This window comes from Molossus molossus, unplaced genomic scaffold (assembly GCF_014108415.1).
Source record: "Molossus molossus isolate mMolMol1 unplaced genomic scaffold, mMolMol1.p scaffold_m16_p_15, whole genome shotgun sequence".
Taxonomy (NCBI): Eukaryota; Metazoa; Chordata; class Mammalia; order Chiroptera; family Molossidae; genus Molossus; species Molossus molossus.
In genome coordinates this window covers 75,804,742-75,823,794 of record NW_023425350.1, presented here as the reverse complement: position 1 = coordinate 75,823,794, position 19,053 = coordinate 75,804,742, and the positions used below count along the sequence as shown (strand labels likewise).

At 47.5% G+C, this 19,053-nt stretch overlaps 1 protein-coding gene across 15 annotated transcripts in view; it reads right to left on the bottom strand.

Annotated features, from left to right (window-relative positions):
* UXS1 (UDP-glucuronate decarboxylase 1) overlaps positions 1-19,053 on the bottom strand; it is a 111,133-nt gene that overhangs the window by 45,822 nt on the left and 46,258 nt on the right. For 11 of the 15 annotated variants that reach the window (XM_036262633.1, XM_036262634.1, XM_036262641.1 and 8 more), the window contains one exon: positions 6,720-6,900. In XM_036262633.1, coding sequence (XP_036118526.1) covers positions 6,720-6,900 — 181 coding nt within the window. Of the gene's footprint in view, positions 1-6,719; positions 6,929-19,053 lie in introns of all 15 variants that reach the window. The other 4 variants (XM_036262647.1, XM_036262644.1, XM_036262643.1 and 1 more) reach the window with 1 other exon arrangement.

The following is a 19,053-nucleotide window of genomic DNA, read 5'->3' as shown; positions in this document are numbered from 1 at the left end:
TCCAAGTTTTTGACCTACATCATTTTCCTACTCTGTAAAGAACTTCTCTTGACACTTCTTACAAAGCAGGTATAGTAGGGAAAAACTCCCTCAACTTTTGTCTGAGAAAGACTTTATTTCTCCTTCACTTTTGAAGAATTTCACTGGACAGAAATTCTAGGTCAGTGGGGTTCTCTTTTCCAATTCTTTAAATATTTCATTCTACATTCTTCTTGTTTGCTTGGTTTCTGAAGAGAGGTCTGGTATATGCTTTATCCTTGTACTTCTACAGATAAAGTGAGCTTTCCCCCTCAGCTTCTCTCCAGTTTGTCTCTCTCACCTCCCACCGTGTGAACGTGACGGGCAGACTCCCTGAGCTGGGCTTGGTGCTCATCACCGACGTCCGAGAACTCTCAGCCATCTATGACTCCAGGTATCTGTTCTGCTCCTGTCTTTTTCCTCCTCTGGGAATCTCACAATGCAAATGCTACACCCTCGAGAGTTGTCACACAGTGTTTAAATACTCTGTTCTGGTTTTTCACTCTTATTTACTCTTTTTCAGTCGGGAAGTTTATACTGACCCTGTCCTCAGCTTGCCCAATGTGTTCATGAGCCCCTCAGAGGCACCCTTAGGAATTTCTGTCACGGTGGCTTTCATTCAGGTGTTTCCTTCTCACCCTTTCTTAGGTGCCATCCTTCTGCCTTCCTGCCCATTTGTTCCTGCACAGGGTCCATTTTTTTCCATTACAGTGCTCAACATGTTAATCATCATTATTTTAAAACTCTGGTCTGGTAATTCCACAATTTCTGTCATATCTGTTCTGGTTCTGATGTTTGCTTTGTCTCTTTAGACCAGCGGTTCTCAACCTGTGGGTCGCGACCCCTTTGGGGGTCAAACGACCCTTTCGCAGGGGTCGCCTAAGACCATTGGAAAACACCTATTTCCGATGGTGATTCATAACAGTAGCAAAATTACAGTTATGAGGTAGCAACAAAAATAATTTTATGGTTGGGGGTCACCACAACATGAGGAACTGTATTAAAGGGTGGCGACATTAGGAAGGTTGAGAACCACTGCTTTAGACTGTGCTCCTTGCCTGTTAGCATGCCTTATAATGTTTCATGGAAAGTAAAAGTGATATAGTGAGTAAAAGAAAAAGATAAGCAGGTCTTTAATGTGACGCTTTATGTGTATCTGGCCAGGAGTTAGACTGTGTTCCCTGCTTTAGTTCCAGGTGTCAGAGGCTAAAATGCCCTCTAGTGTTCCTCCTTCCGTTACCCCTGCTGTCCCTGGGTTTCCCTAGAGACTCCTTCTTAAATAGGGTCTGAGTCTTACTGACCTGCTTGTAACATGTTGTAGGGAAGGAGAAGCTCCTGTAGTCCTATGAGGTCTGTCTTTAGTGTGTCTGAGTGGAGTATTTCCCTTTTCTCATATCAGTTAGGTTCTGGCAAAACCAATTTCCCTGAAGGGCAAGCCTGTTAGGGAGAACAGAATGCCCTGGGTGCATTTCACAATGTTTCCATTCCCCTCCCGCTGCTGGAAACATGAGACTGTTCTCTGACTTTTGGTGAGAGCCTAAAGGGGTTCCTGGAGGTGAAACTCACAAAAGTGTGCCCCCTCCCCTCAAAACTGGGATTCTGGAGATTTTAACTCTCAAGCTTGTCTACACTCAGTCTCCAGCAATTCGTTCTCTATAAAGTGCTCCTATCAGACTCAGTTGCTTCTATCCCCGTAAATTATGACTGTGTTCACCTGTGCCTCCAGCTCTCAGGTGGCAATCTGCCCCATGACCTCAATTCTCTGATGAAGCAAAGAAAAGTGGTCGAATTTGTTTGCCCAGCTTCTCTCTTGCGGTAAGGGTGGGAGCGATGCTTTCCGAGGGCCTGGCATGGCAGGCCGAGAGCGCAAGTCCACACGCCCATGGGTAAGGTCTTCCTCTTGCACTGGGTCTACCGTGTGGACTTCCTGCTGAATGGGTACTTCTGCCCCCTTCGGCAGGGTCTGATCATCCTGAAAGCCCTCCACGGTCATGCCCGGTGTCCTGTGCTTCTCCACAGAACACTCGGGGGTCAGGCTGGCCCCCCATGCCCCAGGCTGGAGTAAGAAGCTAACTCAGCACTGCAGCCCAATTCGGCCTCGTCATGGCCTGCATCTCACACAACCCAAACACACCTGCTACCTCTGACCCTGGCTTCCCAGAACACCCCCTAACTCTACTCTTTCCAGAGCTAAATATTTCACAGGGCAGATTCAACATCTGAAACTGATAAGCCTTGGTTGGCGAAATCCAGTTTTAAAATCCATTTCAAAGCAATACATAATCAGGTTAAGTTATTTCAACGAGTACTAACAATTCCTTCTAAAGGAATCATGCTTTCTGAACCGTCTCATCCACACAGGATGAGGCCTCCAGCCTAACCCCTGTGACCACAGCTCCTCACCTCTGTCATTTCATAATTCTGGGTTCATCACCAGGCCCGGCCTGAATTCTAGAGCACCCCTCTCAACCCTGAGCCTCGGCCACTGCCATCGCATTCTCCTCTTCCCACAACACCACCATCTTCCCAGCCCAGATAACAGTTCATTAGAATAAAACTGCGGAATGTCTCTGCTTCTGACACATAATGGCTAGACCCTGAGAACAGTGAGGAGGACCTGTGCTGAGGAAATGAATGAAGTTCTGCTATGATGCTGCCAAATGAAGTGACACCATCGTTACTTCAATGAAACCCAGACAACCCGACAGCCCCAGCAAAATAAACCAACAAGAGTTAAGTCCCACAAAATACTTATCTAAGCTGATGCACATTCCTGCTAAAGTGTAAATATTAGATCAATTAAAGTTTCTTTCATTAGGAGAAAAGAACCAAAAATAGAGTTATATATTCAGCTCTGGGCCATGAACTCTCTTATACACTGTTACCACGCAAGGAAACGTATCACGTCAATGCTACATAGTTCACTGCTATAGTGAACTATAGTTCACATAGTTCACGGCCCCTTGTTCACTGCTGCGAGAACGGACTCATGCTGCACCAGTGGTAGTCCATGAGCCACTGAAGTATGACAGGCACTACACACACAAGGCAACAACGTGTCAGTCAAGGGGCCTACATTATGTTATCCTTTGTGTGACAAGGCAACACCGAGAAGAGAGAGGGCACATGAACGGTTCATCTGGTTACATCCTGCACCTGACTAAGGTGAAGGCAGGGATTAGACCTTTGCAAAGCACAACTATACCCATAGGGGGTGGGTTAAATGACACACTTTTCACAGAAGGAGTTCAGAGTCAAGTGGTACCATGGAGGCAGAAAGAGTGAAGAGAGGGGGGAAGAGAATAGGATGGGGGATTATCAAAAGCATGGAAGAATCCAATGCTAAGGCAGAGAAAATTAAAAACAAGCTTTAAAGTATCAAGTTTGAGCCCTGGCTGGTGTGGCTCAGTTGGCTGGGCATCATCTCGTGTACCAAAAAGTTGCTGGTTCGATTCCCTGTCAGGGCAGATGCTCAGGTTGCGGGCTCAATCCCCAGTAGGGGGTGTGCAGAAGGCAGCCGACGGATGTTTCTCTCTCCCTCTTCCTTAAAAAAAAAAAAAATTCAAGCCCTGGCCAGTTTGGCTCAGCAGTTAGAGTATCGGCCTGCAGACCAGAGACACCCAGGTTCGGTTCCCACTAAGAGCACATACCACGGTTGCAGTTTGTCCCCGGCCCCGGTTGGGGTCATGTGGGTGGCAGCCACTTGATGTCTCTCTCTCGCAGATCGATGTTTTTCTCTCTCTCTCTCTCTTCCTCCCTCTCTCCCTCCTGCTCTATCTGAAGAAGAATGCAAAAATGTCCTTGGGTGAGGATTATAAAGGAAAAAAAATCAATAAAAAATATATATATATTTTAAAGTGTCAAGGTTGAGAAATGTCTTATAGCACTACTTGAGGGGACTGACTACTGTGAGCAAAAGAAAACGTGTTAATCATTTATTGTGTGACTCTATTCAGACAGTGAGAAAGTGAGTGAGTGCGTGTGTGTGTGTGACTGAGGGTGTGTGTGTCCGGCCCCTACAAAAAGCCTATTGCCAGCAGCAGAAATGACTGGAGTAGCTCTGATGTCAAAGCAGATACTTTACTTGCCAACATACCATTTCTGCCAAGTGTTGGTTTCTCAGTAGCACTGAAATGATGTAATCAATAGTTCATTCAACAAATACTGCCATGGGCAAAAAAGAGAGCAATTAGGGGAGCACTTGCTATGGGCTGCAGCCCCTGCGCTAAGCCCCTGTGGTGGCTGCCCTCATAATTTAGAGACTTAAATTTAGAGGCTTAAAAAATATCCTTTTACAACCTCGGGTCTGGAGGTCAGGCCCTGATATGGTGTGGCTCAGCTGGGTCTCGGCCCCACCACTCACGGACGGAAATCCGGGTGTCAGCAGGCCTGCGTCCCTGTCGTCAGAGGATGATGGGGTGCCAACAAGATCCAGTTCCGCGAGGCTGCCGCACGAGGTCTCGTGTCCCCGCTGGCCGGTGCTGCAGCTCGGGCCCCGGCCCCCTCCAAAGCCAGAGGGGTGGCTCAGTCCGCACACTTGGACTCTCTCTGACTTCCCTATCGCTGTCTCTTCAGGGCACCTCTTCCACCGAATCTCTCTGACTGGCCTTCCTTCTGCTGCTTTTAAGGGCTCATGTGAGGGTGTGGGCCCACCCAGATAATCCGGGGTAGTCGCCATACTTTAAAGCCAGCTGACTCATAACCTTAATTCTTCTGCCAAATCCTCACGCAGCAGCACCTCGGTCTGTCTTTGGCTGAGTGCTGAGCACTGGGGGGCCCCCTGCGGGACACCTTGAGAACTGCGCCTACAAGAGCACTGGCACACGCATCCCCTCAGTTCACCACATCGAAGCAGCCCCGTGGAGTCCGAGTGGAAAGTGAGACAACGTGTCTAGTATCTACATCATTCGTTTCTTTTACAAAACTATAGCCTAACCACAATAAATTGCAGATAACATAATTAAATATTTAGAAATGAAGCCAAAACAAACAGAAAACACCATGCTGAACACTTACTAATCTTGGGATGGTTATAGGATAAAAGCAACAGAAAAAATGGCAAAGAGGAAACAAACAGATGAGACTATATTATAACTACAAAATTTCAATGAAATTAAAAGGCAAAAGTCAGGTTGGGGGAGAAATGCTAAGTACATGTCAAATGATTAACATCTCTAGTATGACGAACCCATATTAAAAGCAAATTTTTAAAAAGGTAAAAGATTATTTACATTTCTTTTGTGAATTAACATGTAGCAAAGTCTAACCTTTTTAGTAACCAAAGAAATGTACATCAAGCCATGGATTTCCTACCAAATTAGCAAAATATTTTTGTTAGTATTTTTTAAGAGAATGCTCAATGCTACTAATGTATCAGGGAAACAGACGCCACTAAATGATAAAGGAGACATTAGTATTCGGCACAATTTTATTTGGACTCTTTATTGACAAAACAAAATTCAGTGTTTTATTGTTATATTTACAATAAATCACTGGAGAAGTTTAAGTAAGTATATGATTACAAATAAATCATGGTGTATACGCGTAATAACGTTGCTGAGCAATCACCATGGCTCAAGATACATCTTACTGACACGGGAGATATGTTCGGGATTTCACAATACGGGAAAAACAGAGGCTACACTAGCCATACAGAAGAGGCAGGGTTCACAAGCTTTGGGGTCGACACCCCAGAGCGAGCTACTTGACAGCCCTGTCACTTCCACAGACCACAAAGGGATTTGTTTCCCCACACGGGCGGGCAAAAGTAGGTTCACAGTTGTGGGTATGCACAAGAGAGTTTATTCTATTATTACTTATAAGTTATTGTATTACTTACCCTTATTTTTATTAGCCTACTTTTTCCCACTCCTGTAAATATAAGTGGGATGATACCACTTACTTCGCAAGGATACGGTCAGATTTAAATGAATAAAAGTCTATATAATCCTAAGAGCCCTCCTGGTCAAGTAGTGATGGTTCTCATCAGTATGCCCTAGATAGCTCAAAAATCTACACAGGGCCCCTGTATTGTTTCCTAAAGTACCACAAACTAGGTGAACTGAAACAACAGACATTTATTATCCCAGTTCTAGAAACCAAAAGTCTGAAAACAAGGTGTTGGCCAGGCCCGTGTTCTCCAAGGCTAAGCAGAATGACCCTCCTCACATCCTCGGGCGTTCCTTACATGGGCTGTGTACGCCAATCTCCCACCGGCTACGCATGGCCTCTCCTTCTCCCCGTGTGTCCAAGTCGTCTCCATTCTGTCTTAAGGACACTTGCCGTTGGAATTAGGGCCTACTCAGGTAATCCAGGTGACCTCATCTCGAGACCCTTAACTTAATTACATCTGCAAAGACCTTTTTTTGCACATAAGGTCACATTCACAGGTTCTGGGGGTTAGGATGGGGACATATTGCCCTGGCTGGGTGCCTCAGTTGGTTGGAGTGTTATCCTGTACACCGCAAAGGTTGCAGGTTTGATTCCAAGTCAGGGTACATACGGGAGTCACCACCCAACCCACTGTAGCTCCCAACCATAATTCCTTTAAGTGGCAAAGTTCTCAGCTAGCTCTAAACTCTAGGAACTACCATCAGGCCTTGCACATGGAAAGACATTTCAAGAACAAACGGCAACACGACTGATGTGGCCGGGTCCGAGGGCTGCCCTCGGGCCCTGAGGCCAGCGCCGCAGTCACTCACCTTCGATGTAGAGGGGCTCCACCACATCATGGTTGATCAGCTCGAAGTTCTCATGGCCGATCCAGTGCTCCACGTTTCTCTTCCTGCCGGTGAAGAAGTTGTCCACCACAGTCACCTCGTGGCCATCCATCATGAGCTTGTCAGTGAGGTGGGAGCCCACGAACCCCGCTCCTCCAGTTATCTGCATCGGGGCCGTGTGTGGAACATCCCCAGAGAAAGCACAAGAGTACACAGAGACAGTCAACTTCAAGGAGACATAGTTCTGCCCTGGCCGTGTCGCTCAGCGGTTAGAGTGCTGGCCACACACCGAAGGGTGGCAGGTCCGATTCTTGGTCAAGGGCATGTACCTGGGTTGCAGGTTCCATCCCTGGCCCTGGTCTCCGGGTTGGGGTGTGTGTGGGAGGCAACCAATCAATCTGTCTCTCTCTCCCCTCTCCCTCCCTTCCACTCTCTCTAAAAAAATATCCTCAGGTGAGGATTAACAAGAACAAAGGAGACATATTTCTAGCGTAGCCACAACTGAACTCCCCCCCTCCCCCCAGCGCGGGGGAAGGAGGAAGGCAGCAGGGGCTTTGGAGCAGTGTCCTTGCTGCTCACTCCAGAGCAGGAGGTCCCACCACGGTCAGCATCCAAACAGCCGACAGCCGGACACTACCACCCAGCAAACAAGACAGAACAGCAATAGTTGCAAGTTTCAAAATGTCTTCTCTGGCAGAAACGTTTACACTCTCAAAGGCCCTTGTTGAAACGTTATGCACCACAGCAGGATACAGACCTCAGTGGCCGAGACAGACGACCGCCTGCAGACGTGCTGCAGACAGTGCTACTCCGCCCCGAGAGGGCGAGTCCTGACCCGTGACTGCTCGGACGCTCCTCGAGGGCCTCAGCTGAGTGAGGCCGGCAGAGACACACTGATCTGGCTCCTGTGGAGTCCAGATGTCAAGGCAGAGTACAGCCGTGGCTTCCAGGGGCTGGGCGTGGGTGGCGGGAGACATGGCTGAAGGGTACAGCCTTGCAGCTACTACTTAAGTCCCAGGATTATAGACAACAGAACTGTAATATAAACACTAGACTTGCTAAGAGACAAGATCTTAATTGTTCCCAGCGCTAGAAGAAATGATAATTATGTGACAAGACAGAGGTGTAAGCTAATGCTACAATGGCAACCGTAACAGTATCAATGTATCATCAACATACTGTACATCTTAAATTTACACAATGTTGTATGTCAAATGTATCTCAATTTTAAAAAACACACAAAAGGTTCTTGTCTTATAATGAGTGTAATGCTAACCTTCACGTATATGGCTCTAATATGACTCCTGCAAAGTTTTAGAATTACTTTTTTTTTTTAATCCTCACCTGAGGACATTTTTGCACTTATCCTCAGATAGAGCGGGAGGGAGAAAGGGGGGAAGAGGAGAGAGAAACATCGATGTGAGAGAGACACATCGACTGGCTGCCACCCACATGACCCCAACTGGGGCCAGGGACAAACTGCAACGAAGGTACATGCCCTTAGCGGGAATGGAACCTGGGACTCTCCGGTCCATGGGCCAATGCTCCAACCTCTGAGCCAAACCAGCCAGGGCAAATTACCTCTTTTTCTGCATTCCCTCCATCAAGATCTGCGTTCACCTCATGCTCCTCGTCCAGTGCAAACAAATTTACAGGTAAAAAAGAATTCCTTTTACCTGAAGATCTGGGTAAATACCTGGATCTGTACTTTTAAAACACTTAGTTTGCCATGAAGTTCTGTTCAAGTACAATCTGACATATAATTCCAGTGTATCACGAATGAGTGAAAAGGCAGATTTGGGGGAGTGGGAGGTGCCGCCTGCCTTAAGAACCCTGTCACCCATATTTGTATATGTTCTGATGGAAACAAATGTGAGCTGGAGTGGGACTAGCTGAGAAGTCTTGACACTCAACAGCTTTCGGTCAGCTCTGTGCAGTCTTTACTGAGAGCACCATTTTCTGAGTCCCCTTTGTTTACAGGTGACAGACACCCAGAGGAAACGAGGTGTTGACCAAGGTCCGTGATCACAAGTAATGATACATGCGCCCCCACCTGTCCGCCTGTCCAGTGTGGGTTTTACATTAGCACTCCTCCAGTCTACCTGTATAACTGAACAATAATTTGAAAGAGAATGTTCTGGAAAAATAACTAAACTTCAAATTGGTTCACCACTAGGGCTTAACTCCTGGAGTGAGAGTTCATTTTACTTTACCTTTGATAACATTTTCTACAGTTTTTAAATGAGAAAAACTTTTGTACACCTTTTTAAAGAAAATGCAACATCTTCTAATGTAACTACACCATTGCCGCTATGGTCAGTAAGATGTTCTGGGCCACGCTACCTCTGTCTCGGCACCTGGACTAACAGAATAGCTCAGAGCGAGCAGGAATGCAGCCTATTAAACACACACGGTCACTGCCAACACTTTCCTAGTTTTAGGAGGAACATAAAATTGCTGGAAGCACCTTAGTCCTGTTCAAAATGGACTTGAACTGTTTTCCTTGAACAATGCCTTTCTGTCTAAAATACTAAAAGATTACGTAACATAGCCTGATGGTTATGAAATGCGTTTTCCTAATGGGGTTCAGCCATTAGGCAAGCATCTCAGATAGAAATAAAACTGGAGGAAGCTCACCACTTAGGAAGCTTGCCCAGGAAAATGAATCACCAAACCCAAGCATGCTCTCTGAATAACAAGGAGCTAATAGCCAAAAGGCAGAGGCAGGAAAACGCGTAAGACCTCTGATGCTGAATGGATCAGACCTTACACAGCTCTGCAGCCTAAGAGCTCATCTCAGTGTGCTTGCGATTCTTGCTCTTGTGGGGATGAAAAGGCAGCTAAAGTGGTCTAGTTCAAGGTCAGCATTCAAAACTCACGCAGCTTGGTAAGTCAGCAAAAAGAACGTTTTTGTAAACAAACCTCTTCTTTGTTCTAATGCTTCGACAATTGCTGAAAAGGCTTTTTAAGTTTTAACAACAGTATGCCACAGTCAGGCACCAAAATGACTGAAATGTGGCTTCACCTATGAGGTGGCAGATGAATGGAAACACGAGCCCATTTGTTGTGGTTATGTGCAGAGTGAAATAATTCAGTAACACTCAGCAATGACGGGAAAACATCCCACATGGAAATAGTAGTAACCCTTGAAGACTGTGCAGGCTCACAAATTAGTACAGAGCACCAGATTTTCTGATCAGAGAGCTGAGAAGAATTAGCATTACTCTGCAGCTGAAGACACTGATACAGTCCTCAGTTAATACTTAATTGCACACACATTTTTGATGTAATGAGGGGTGTACAAGTAGAGTAGACTTCAGAGTCTCCTCGGAGTGAGATTTTATGTAAGCCATCTAAAAAGTCAAGAGATCTATACCTTCTAGATGACAAGGGAGATTATGTGGGGAAAACATTTAATATTGATTTAACAGTGTTATTTTGGTGTTTGGGATACATTATCCTACAACCTAGATGATGGGTAGAAAAAGAAAAAACAACTTGTGTACTAACCATTTATATATCAAGGTCACAAAGAATTTTTCCAGAATGGTAGTGCAAGGTGCTCTACAGACCTGTTTCCCAGCAAAACAAACATAACTGCTGAAAAATTATTTTTAAAAACACCTATGACTGTCTGGCTGGTATGGCACAGTGGTTGAGCGTCGACCCATGCACCGAGAGGTCGCTGGTTAGATTCCCGGTCAGGGCACATGCCCAGGTTGTGGGCCAAATCCCCAGTGGGGGGCATGTAGGAGGCGGCCAATCGATGTTCTCTCTCATCGATGTTTCTGTCTCTCTCTCCTTCTTACTTCCTCTCTCTCTAAAATCAATATAGGAAAAAAAAAACTTAAAACAAAACAAAACAACCACTGAGCCCTGGAGGGGTGGCTCAGTCGCTTGGAGCATTGTCCTATGCACCAAAAGGTTGCGGGTTCAAGTCCCGATCAGAGCACATACCTTGGAGATTGCAAGTTTCATCTCCAGTCAGGGGCCTGGAGGGGAGGTAACCAACCGATCAATGTTTCTCTCTCTCCCCTGCTTCCTCTCTCTCTAAAAATTAATAAACATATGCTTGGATGAAGATTTAAAAATAAAACAATCATTTAAAGTCTCTAGAAATTGCCATAAGGGTACACACAAATGAAGAAACATGTACGCAAGAAAATCTATTAAAATTAACTGAGAGTCAGTGACACTTATGCCCCAGCTCACAGTGGGAGAGCGTGGTGGGCGTGGCCAGAACATGGCACTCCCAGGCAAAAGATGGCATCTCACCCAGGAGGACATCGGCATCTCTCATCCCCTCCAGCTGTGAGCTGCAGAGGTTAAAATCCTGTCCAGTAAGCCAGGTGGTAAAGAGCTCTCTTCTTCCACCCAGGTCCCACTCACAGGGCAGGAGCTATACCCCGACTAATGAGACTGTGCTCATTCTTGTCCCAGTTTGCTCACAGGGAGCAGAGAAGCTGAGAGAGGAGAGGCAAGGAGACCAGGGCTTCTGCTCCCGCCCAGCTCCTGCCCGTACACAGCAGTGTCACTCCTGCCTGTACACAGCAGTGTCACTCCCGCCCAGCTCCTGCCTGTACACAGCCGTGTCACTCCCGCCCAGCTCCTGCCCGTACACAGCAGTGTCACTCCTGCCTGTACACAGCAGTGTCACTCCCGCCCAGCTCCTGCCTGTACACAGCAGTGTCACTCCCGAGCAGCTCCAGCCTGTACACGGCAGTGTCACTCCCGAGCAGCTCCTGCCCGTACACAGCAGTGTCACTCCCGAGCAGCTCCTGCCTGTACACGGCAGTGTCACTCCCGAGCAGCTCCTGCCTGTACACAGCAGTGTCACTCCCGCACAGCTCCCGCCCATACACAGCAGTGTCACTCCTGCCTGTACACAGCAGTGTCACTCCTGCCTGTACACAGCAGTGTCACTCCCGCCCAGCTCCTGCTGTACACAGCAGTGTCACTCCCGAGCAGCTCCTGCCTGTACACGGCAGTGTCACTCCCGAGCAGCTCCTGCCTGTACATGGCAGTGTCACTCCCGCCCAGCTCCTGCCTGTACACGGCAGTGTCACTCCCGCCCAGCTCCTGCCTGTACACGGCAGTGTCACTCCCGCCCAGCTCCTGCCTGTACACGGCAGTGTCACTCCCGAGCAGCTCCTGCCTGTACACGGCAGTGTCACTCCCGAGCAGCTCCTGCCTGTACACGGCAGTGTCACTCCGCCCAGCTCCTGCCTGTACACGGCAGTGTCACTCCCGCCCAGCTCCTGCCTGTACACGGCAGTGTCACTCCCGCCCAGCTCCTGCCTGTACACGGCAGTGTCACTCCCGCCCAGCTCCTGCCTGTACACGGCAGTGTCACTCCCGAGCAGCTCCTGCCTGTACACAGCAGTGTCACTCCCGCCCAGCTCCCACCTGTACACAGCAGTGTCACTCCCGCCCAGCTCCTGCCCGTACACAGCAGTGTCACTCCCGCCCAGCTCCTGCCCGTACACAGCAGTGTCACTCCCGCCCAGCTCCCACCTGTACACAGCAGTGTCACTCCCGAGCAGCTCCCGCCTGTACACGGCAGTGTCACTCCCGCCCAGCTCCCACCTGTACACAGCAGTGTCACTCCCGAGCAGCTCCCGCCTGTACACAGCAGTGTCACTCCCGCCCAGCTCCCGCCTGTACACAGCAGTGTCACTCCTGCCTGTACACAGCAGTGTCACTCCCGCCCAGCTCCCACCTGTACACAGCAGTGTCACTCCTGCCTGTACACAGCAGTGTCACTCCTGCCCAGCTCCCGCCCGTACACAGCAGTGTCACTCCCGCCCAGCTCCCACCTGTACACAGCAGTGTCACTCCTGCCTGTACACAGCAGTGTCACTCCTGCCCAGCTCCCGCCCGTACACAGCAGTGTCACTCCCGCCCAGCTCCCGCCCGTACACAGCAGTGTCACTCCCGCCCAGCTCCCGCCCGTACACAGCAGTGTCACTCCCGCCCAGCTCCTGCCCGTACACGGCAGTGTCACTCCCGCCCAGCTCCTGCCCGTACACGGCAGTGTCACTCCCGCCCAGCTCCCACCTGTACACAGCAGTGTCACTCCCGCCCAGCTCCCGCCTGTACACAGCAGTGTCACTCCCGCCCAGCTCCCGCCCATACACAGCAGTGTCACTCCCGCCCAGCTCCCGCCCATACACAGCAGTGTCACTCCCGCCCAGCTCCTGCTGTACACAGCAGTGTCACTCCCGCCCAGCTCCTGCTGTACACAGCAGTGTCACTCCCGCCCAGCTCCTGCTGTACACAGCAGTGTCACTCCCGCCCAGCTCCTGCTGTACACAGCAGTGTCACTCCCGAGCAGCTCCTGCCTGTACACAGCAGTGTCACTCCCGCCCAGCTCCCGCCCGTACACAGCAGTGTCACTCCCGCCCAGCTCCTGCTGTACACAGCAGTGTCACTCCCGCCCAGCTCCTGCCTGTACACAGCAGTGTCACTCCCGCCCAGCTCCTGCCTGTACACAGCAGTGTCACTCCCGCCCAGCTCCTGCTGTACACAGCAGTGTCACTCCCGAGCAGCTCCTGCCTGTACACAGCAGTGTCACTCCCGCCCAGCTCCCGCCCGTACACAGCAGTGTCACTCCCGACCAGCTCCCGCCCATACACAGCAGTGTCACTCCCGCCCAGCTCCCGCCCATACACAGCAGTGTCACTCCTGCCTGTACACAGCAGTGTCACTCCCGCCCAGCTCCCACCTGTACACAGCAGTGTCACTCCCGCCCAGCTCCTGCCCGTACACAGCAGTGTCACTCCCGCCCAGCTCCTGCTGTACACAGCAGTGTCACTCCCGCCCAGCTCCTGCTGTACACAGCAGTGTCACTCCCGCCCAGCTCCTGCTGTACACAGCAGTGTCACTCCCGCCCAGCTCCTGCTGTACACAGCAGTGTCACTCCCGCCCAGCTCCCGCCCGTACACAGCAGTGTCACTCCCGCCCAGCTCCTGCTGTACACAGCAGTGTCACTCCCGCCCAGCTCCTGCTGTACACAGCAGTGTCACTCCCGCCCAGCTCCCGCCCGTACACAGCAGTGTCACTCCCGCCCAGCTCCTGCCCGTACACAGCAGTGTCACTCCCGCCCAGCTCCTGCCTGTACACAGCAGTGTCACTCCCGCCCAGCTCCTGCCCGTACACAGCAGTGTCACTCCGGCCTGTACACAGCAGTGCCACTCCCGCCCAGCTCCAGAGCAGAATCCCGGAGAGTTCCCCAAGGGCAGAAGCAGTCAATAAGCACAGAGCACTTCGAAGCTCTGGCCCCCAAGTCAACTGTGTGTGAAAGAACGTGCAGGGAAGCTCGGGCAGAAGGGAGCCCCACAACCAGGGGGACGGGTGGCAGGCAGTACACAGGAGGCCGGCAGCCGTGAGGACAGCAGCAAACCACCGCCAGCACGTTCAGTAGGGAGACCAGGGAAAGAGACTCCTAAGAGGCCTCCTGGGATCAGGACAAACGTCAAAGACTGGCCTCCAAATCCACCTCTGCAAAAAAATGTTACAATGAACCAAATAAACGGACAAGTGTGTATCTGTTATGGGGTGAATATGTTAATTTATTTGAAAACCATCTTTTTTGGCTGCTTTCTTGCCTCAATTTAAATAGAAAAACAAACATGACATTTTCTTATTTTAAATTTTTTAATTTTATGGGCCAGACTTTTATGGGCAATTTATAACCCAAAGTATTGTTGAAACAATTGGTGGGAACCACACAAAGCAGACGCTTAACAGAAGCAGCAGGGAAAGAGATGGTCACTAAGAGCCTGGCTAGAGCCACTGTCCCCCCAGGGTAAGTGTGTCCATGCCCATCTGCAGCCTCTAAGGAGCAACCATCAGAACTTCGAACGCCAGGGGACACAGATGTCACTAAAACAGAACAGCAAAGTCACTAAACAAATACAGGACCAAACAGAAATAAGACTAGTCTCCCGGGGATAGGAGAACAGTATCCAGACTTACTACAAAATAGTACCTATGAGATCTGCAAAGAAACATAGATACTTGACCTGTACACACAACATCCAGGCAACAAAAACTGCCTGTGTACCGACCCGGAGGCTGAATTTAACAAAGTTCTTCAAAACAACCATCACAAATATGTTCAAAGACTTGGAGGAAACTATGTTAAAGAAGTAAACCGAAACGAAAAGGAGAAAAATTATAAAATAGAAGCAAATGGAAATTCTGGAGTTGACAAGTATAATAACCAAAAAAAATTCACCAAAAATTCACTAGAGGGAGTCGACATTAGATTGCAGGAAAAAAGGTTCAGCAAACATGTACATCAAGAGGGCTTATGTAATCCAAAGAGCAAAGAAAAAAAACACAGGAAACTGAACAAAGGCTCAAAGATGGGACATTGATAAGCACACAACAGGCATGGAATGGAAGTACCAGGAAAGGAGAGAGGGGAACAGAAAACACAAAGAAATAATGGCTGAACTCCCCCAAACTGGTGAAACACATTAATCTACATATTGAAGAAGCTCAACAAAGTCCAAATAGGACAAATATAAAAAACAAAGAGATGCACATATCGTACTAAAAATGCTACAGATCAGAAACAACGATAAAGTTTTAAAAGCAGTTTTATTGGGTTGAATACTGCCCTGCAAAATCCATGTCCTTCTTGGAACCTCAGAATGTGACCTTATTTGGAAACGGGGCCACTGCAAATCCACCTAGTTAGGATGAGGCACACAGGAGGAGGGAACCCTGACTCACATGGGACACACAGGAGAGCCATGTGAGGACAGCAGCAAAGACTGCAGCGATCCGTCTACACGCCGAGGAAATCAAGGATTACCGGCAACACCAGAAGCCGAGAGAGATCTTCCCCTAGAGCAGCGATTTGCAGCCTTTCTCAGCTCATAGCACACAAATTACTAAAACTCTGCAGCCCAACAAAAAAATGTTTTTTTCATATATGACCAAAAAATAGATATAATTTTGATTCATTCACACCAGACGGCTACTGTTGTGTTGCCTGTTGTCATTTTTTACTGGACAGTCTAAGGGAAAAGAGGTCAGTGCCCTGACTAGCCAGGTAGCAAGTGGTTTAAAACTTCTTGCGGCACACCGGTTAGAAATCGCTGTTCTGGAGCTTTCTAGAACGTGGCCCTGCTCACTTACACCTTGATTTCAGATGTCTAGCTTGCAGAACTGCGAGAGATTACATTTCTGTTGTTCTAAGCTAGTGAGTTGGTGCTAACTGTTCCAGCAGCCCTAGGAAACTAACACAGCTGGAAAAGAAAAACAACTCAACACAACACAAGGGACTCCCAACATGCGAACTGTAATGAGTGAGCGAAAGCTGTGGGCACTCACAGCACAAAAGAACGAGCAGCCACGGAGCTTACATGCAACCAGAACTAACTTTCAAAAACAAACAAAAATAAGTCAGCACAAGAGCAGAGCTGCCAGATAAGAAACACTAAAGGACGTTCCTCAGGCTGAAAGCAAATGACCCCAGACAGCAACTTAGTCCCCAGAGGAAAAAGGGGGGAGGGGAATCAATAAGGTAATTATAAAAGACAATTACTTGCATTTTCTCCTGTTTACTCTTTCTTTTTATTGATTTTTTTTAGAGAGAGAAGAAGGGAGAGAGAGATAGAAACATTGTTGAGAGAGAACATTGATCGGCTGCCTCCTGCACACCCTCACCAGGGATCCAGCCCACAACCCAGGCATGTGCCCTGACCAGGAATCAAACTGGGACCTCTCAGTGCATGGGACCACGCTCAGGCCATCAAGCCACACAGCCAGACTCTCCCGTCTACTCTTAATTGACTTAAAGACCAAGCTGTAAGTATAACAATGTAAACATGCTTAAAGCCACAGAACTGTACACTTAAAATGTTTAAAATAATACATTTTAGGTTATCAACATTTTTTTTTTTATCCTCACTGGAGGACATTTTCCACTTTTGTGGAGGGGGAGAGAGGAAGGAAGGAAGTCAGATAGAGAGGAGGGAGAGAGAAAGAGAAAGAAACATCGATGTGAAAGGGACACATAGAGTGGCTGTCTCCCGCGCAACCCCAACCAGAGCTGGGGACAAACTGCAGCCAAGGTACATGCCCTTAGCAGGAACTGAACCCGGGTCTCTCTGGACCGCAGCCCCACGCTCTGACCGCTGAGCCAAACCGGCCAGGGCAAGGTTACATTTTACTGTAGCAAAAAAAACACACCCAAATTTATGAAATGTATATATAATTGTACTACTGGTCCTATAAACCAGAGAACATAATATATCTGACAACAATAGCACAAAGCAGGTAAGTGGGAAACAAAATTGTATTGCAATAAGGAAATGACACCAAAAGCTAACTTGAACCCTCAGCAACAAATAAAGGCAACCAGACATGGAATTCACTTAGTATCAGAACTAACCAATGAGGTCAGCAAGATTCCAGGATATAAGAAAATAGAAAAGTCAATTGTACTTCCACACTTGCAGTACACAATATAAAATGAAACTAAACAATTCCATCTACAGTGGCATCAAAAATAATACAATACTTAAGAATAAATCTAACAAAACACATGCGACATATTCTGAAAACTACAAAAAAAAGGTTAAAAGAAACTCACAAAAACCTAAGTAAGTGGAAAGACACCCCATGTTAAAACCGAAAGACTTACTTAACACTGTTAAGATGGCGCTACTGCCCAAATTGATTATAGAGCAATGCAATCTCTATCAAAATCCCAACTGATTTCTTTGGAGAAATTGGCAAGTTGATCCCAAAATTCATGAGAAATCCTGAATAGTCAAAACTATCTTTAAAAAGAACAAAGTTGGAGGACTAAGATTCCCCAATTTCAAACCCTACAAAGCTCCAGTAATCAAGACTGTGTGGTACTGGTAAGCACAGAGAACAAGGGGAAAGAACTGGGAATCTACAAATATTTGTATTTAAAGTCAGTTGATTTTCAACAAGGGTCCCAAGACAATTCAATGGGGCATGGACAACTGGGTAGCCACATGCAAACGCATGAAAAGCCTTATCTAACACCACATGTACACATTAACTCACAATGGGTCATAGATCTAAGCGTAAGCACTAAATGGGAGAAAATATCTGCCAATTTTATACACACACACACACACACACACATACATATATACATATGAATGAACAGGAACATGTATCTAGAATGAAGAATTCATAACTCAATAATGAAAAGAAAAATAACCCAATTTAAAAAATGAGCTAAGTATCTGAAGAAACATTTCTCCACAGAAGACATAGAAATGGCCGATAAGCACATAAAAAGATGCTCAGCATCATCAGCCATCAGGGAAACGCAATCAAAACCATGAGATACCACATCATACCCAATGGTACCACGTGGTACCCACCAGGAGGCTACACACACACAGATACAGAAACGAGCGCTGGCAAGGGCGAGGAGAAACTGGAACCCGCACGCGGACACAATGTAAAAGGCACAGTCATTTTGGCAAACAGCCTGGCAGTTCCTCAAAAGATTAAACGTGGAGCTACCATATGACTCACATGATAAATGGATAAATGAGATATAGTATTATCCATACAGTACAATAGTATTTGGTAATAAAGACATATGAAGTACTAATAGATGTTACAACATGAATGAATCTTAAAAACATGCTAAGTGAAAGAAGCCAGTCACAAAACAACAAATACTGCATTATTCCATCTACGTGAAATATCCAGACTTGGCCAATCTATACAGACAGAAAGCAGATTAGTGGCTGGGATCTGGGGAAAATGGAGAGTTACTGCTAATGGGCACAAGGTTTCTTTTTACAGTTATGAAAATGTGTTAATATTGATATGAATGCACACTGTGAGTATACTAAAAACTACTGAATTGTACACCTTACAGGGTGAATTACATTGTATATAAACTATATCTCAATAAAGCTGTTTTTGTTTTGTTTTATTAAATGCAAAGGTGCCAATCTCTGGACACATTTAGCTACATAACAGTTAAATGGAATTCTTTTTAAATTATTTTTGGAGAGGGAGAGAGAGATAGAAACATCTGTGAGAAAAATACATCAATGGGCTGCTTCCTGCATACCCTTCACTGGGGATCAAGTCTGCAACCCGGGCATGTGCCCTGACCAGGAATCGAACCAGCGACCTCTTGGTCCATGGGCTGATGCTCAACCACTGAGTCATGCAGCTGGGCAAATGGAATTTTCATTGGTGAATTTGTACTTATAGTTAACATAAGACTGCTAACTAAGGAAGTCCCCCACGGAGTCAGTAAAGTGGTATATGAACCAGAAAAGGTTTCAAAACCACT